This window comes from Rhinopithecus bieti, unplaced genomic scaffold, assembly GCF_001698545.2.
Source record: "Rhinopithecus bieti isolate Rb0 unplaced genomic scaffold, ASM169854v2 scaffold_13207, whole genome shotgun sequence".
Classification (NCBI taxonomy): domain Eukaryota; kingdom Metazoa; phylum Chordata; class Mammalia; order Primates; family Cercopithecidae; genus Rhinopithecus; species Rhinopithecus bieti.
In genome coordinates this window covers 32729-33764 of record NW_016807866.1, presented here as the reverse complement: position 1 = coordinate 33764, position 1036 = coordinate 32729, and the positions used below count along the sequence as shown (strand labels likewise).

General features: G+C 40.3%; 1 protein-coding gene across 1 annotated transcript; it reads right to left on the bottom strand.

Moving 5' to 3' along the window:
* Nucleotides 1-511: 511 nt before the first annotated feature.
* Nucleotides 512-730, bottom strand: LOC108536813 (keratin-associated protein 19-3-like). The gene has a single exon (XM_017883866.1). The coding sequence runs from the start codon at nt 728-730 to the stop codon at nt 512-514; it is 219 nt and encodes a 72-aa protein (XP_017739355.1).
* Nucleotides 731-1036: the final 306 nt, after the last annotated feature.

Here is a 1036-nt window from a genome sequence, read left to right as displayed (position 1 = left end):
TTATCTCTTGTTAATATGATCTCTTATTTGTTCTCAAGCTTCCGTAACATGGTGAACTAGGAAGATTTTCATCACATTCCACTATGGGGCCACAGATCTCACTGCCTCATAAGTAAACTTTTTATAGTAGTTGCAAAATAAAATGTTAAATAATAACAATGAAAACATTGAAAAGAACCAAAATATTTATACTTTAATTCATGTATTAGATAAAAGCAAAATACAAGTTTTTGCTAGGATCTTGATAGAAAGATAACATGATGGTAATGGTGGTAAGAAAAACAGAGCAAATTTAGGAGAACAAACTAGAGTGGCTATACATGAATAGGATTTCAGGTGACGGATTCCGAAAGTAAAAAAACAACTAATATTCATAGAAGCAGCTTAACCATTGATAAATATCTGTCCATTGATGGTGAAGACAATAGAATGGATTTTCTGGAATGAAAGCACAGGACAGGACCAAACACATTTGGAGGTTTCTCCTCTGCTTCCAATTTCAGCAATTCATTTAATAAGAGCCAGAGAATCCGTATCCTCCATAGTATGATGGGTGGCGGCAGCCATATCCGTAGCCTCCAAAGCCAGACCCATATCCGTAGCCTCCATAGCTACAGCCATAACCCTGTTTGCGGAAGCTGCCACATCCAGAGCCATAGCCGTAGCCCAGGCCACCGAAGCCTCCATATCCAGAACCCAGGCCTCCGTAGTAGCTGCCGTAGTAACTCATGGTGTCAGGAGTGGTGAGTTGGTTTGCTATTCAGGCAAGATCCTGAGTGTGAATGCCAGCATGTGTAGAAGGAGGGTTATATACCCTGGTCAGAGCACGTAATAAACATGTGCCCCTCTTTTTATGTCATTCCATGAATTCTACTTGCCTGAGGCAGCTTGTTGATCTCTTGTCCTCTGACAACACTCAGTAAGAATGCCTGAGCTTTTTTGGCTACCTAGTTAGGTTATCCCTGAGCTTGTTGCTTTAATTTTATTAGAAGGGATTGCTGCTGCTTCAAAGTCTAAAACATACCAAACCCAAAAT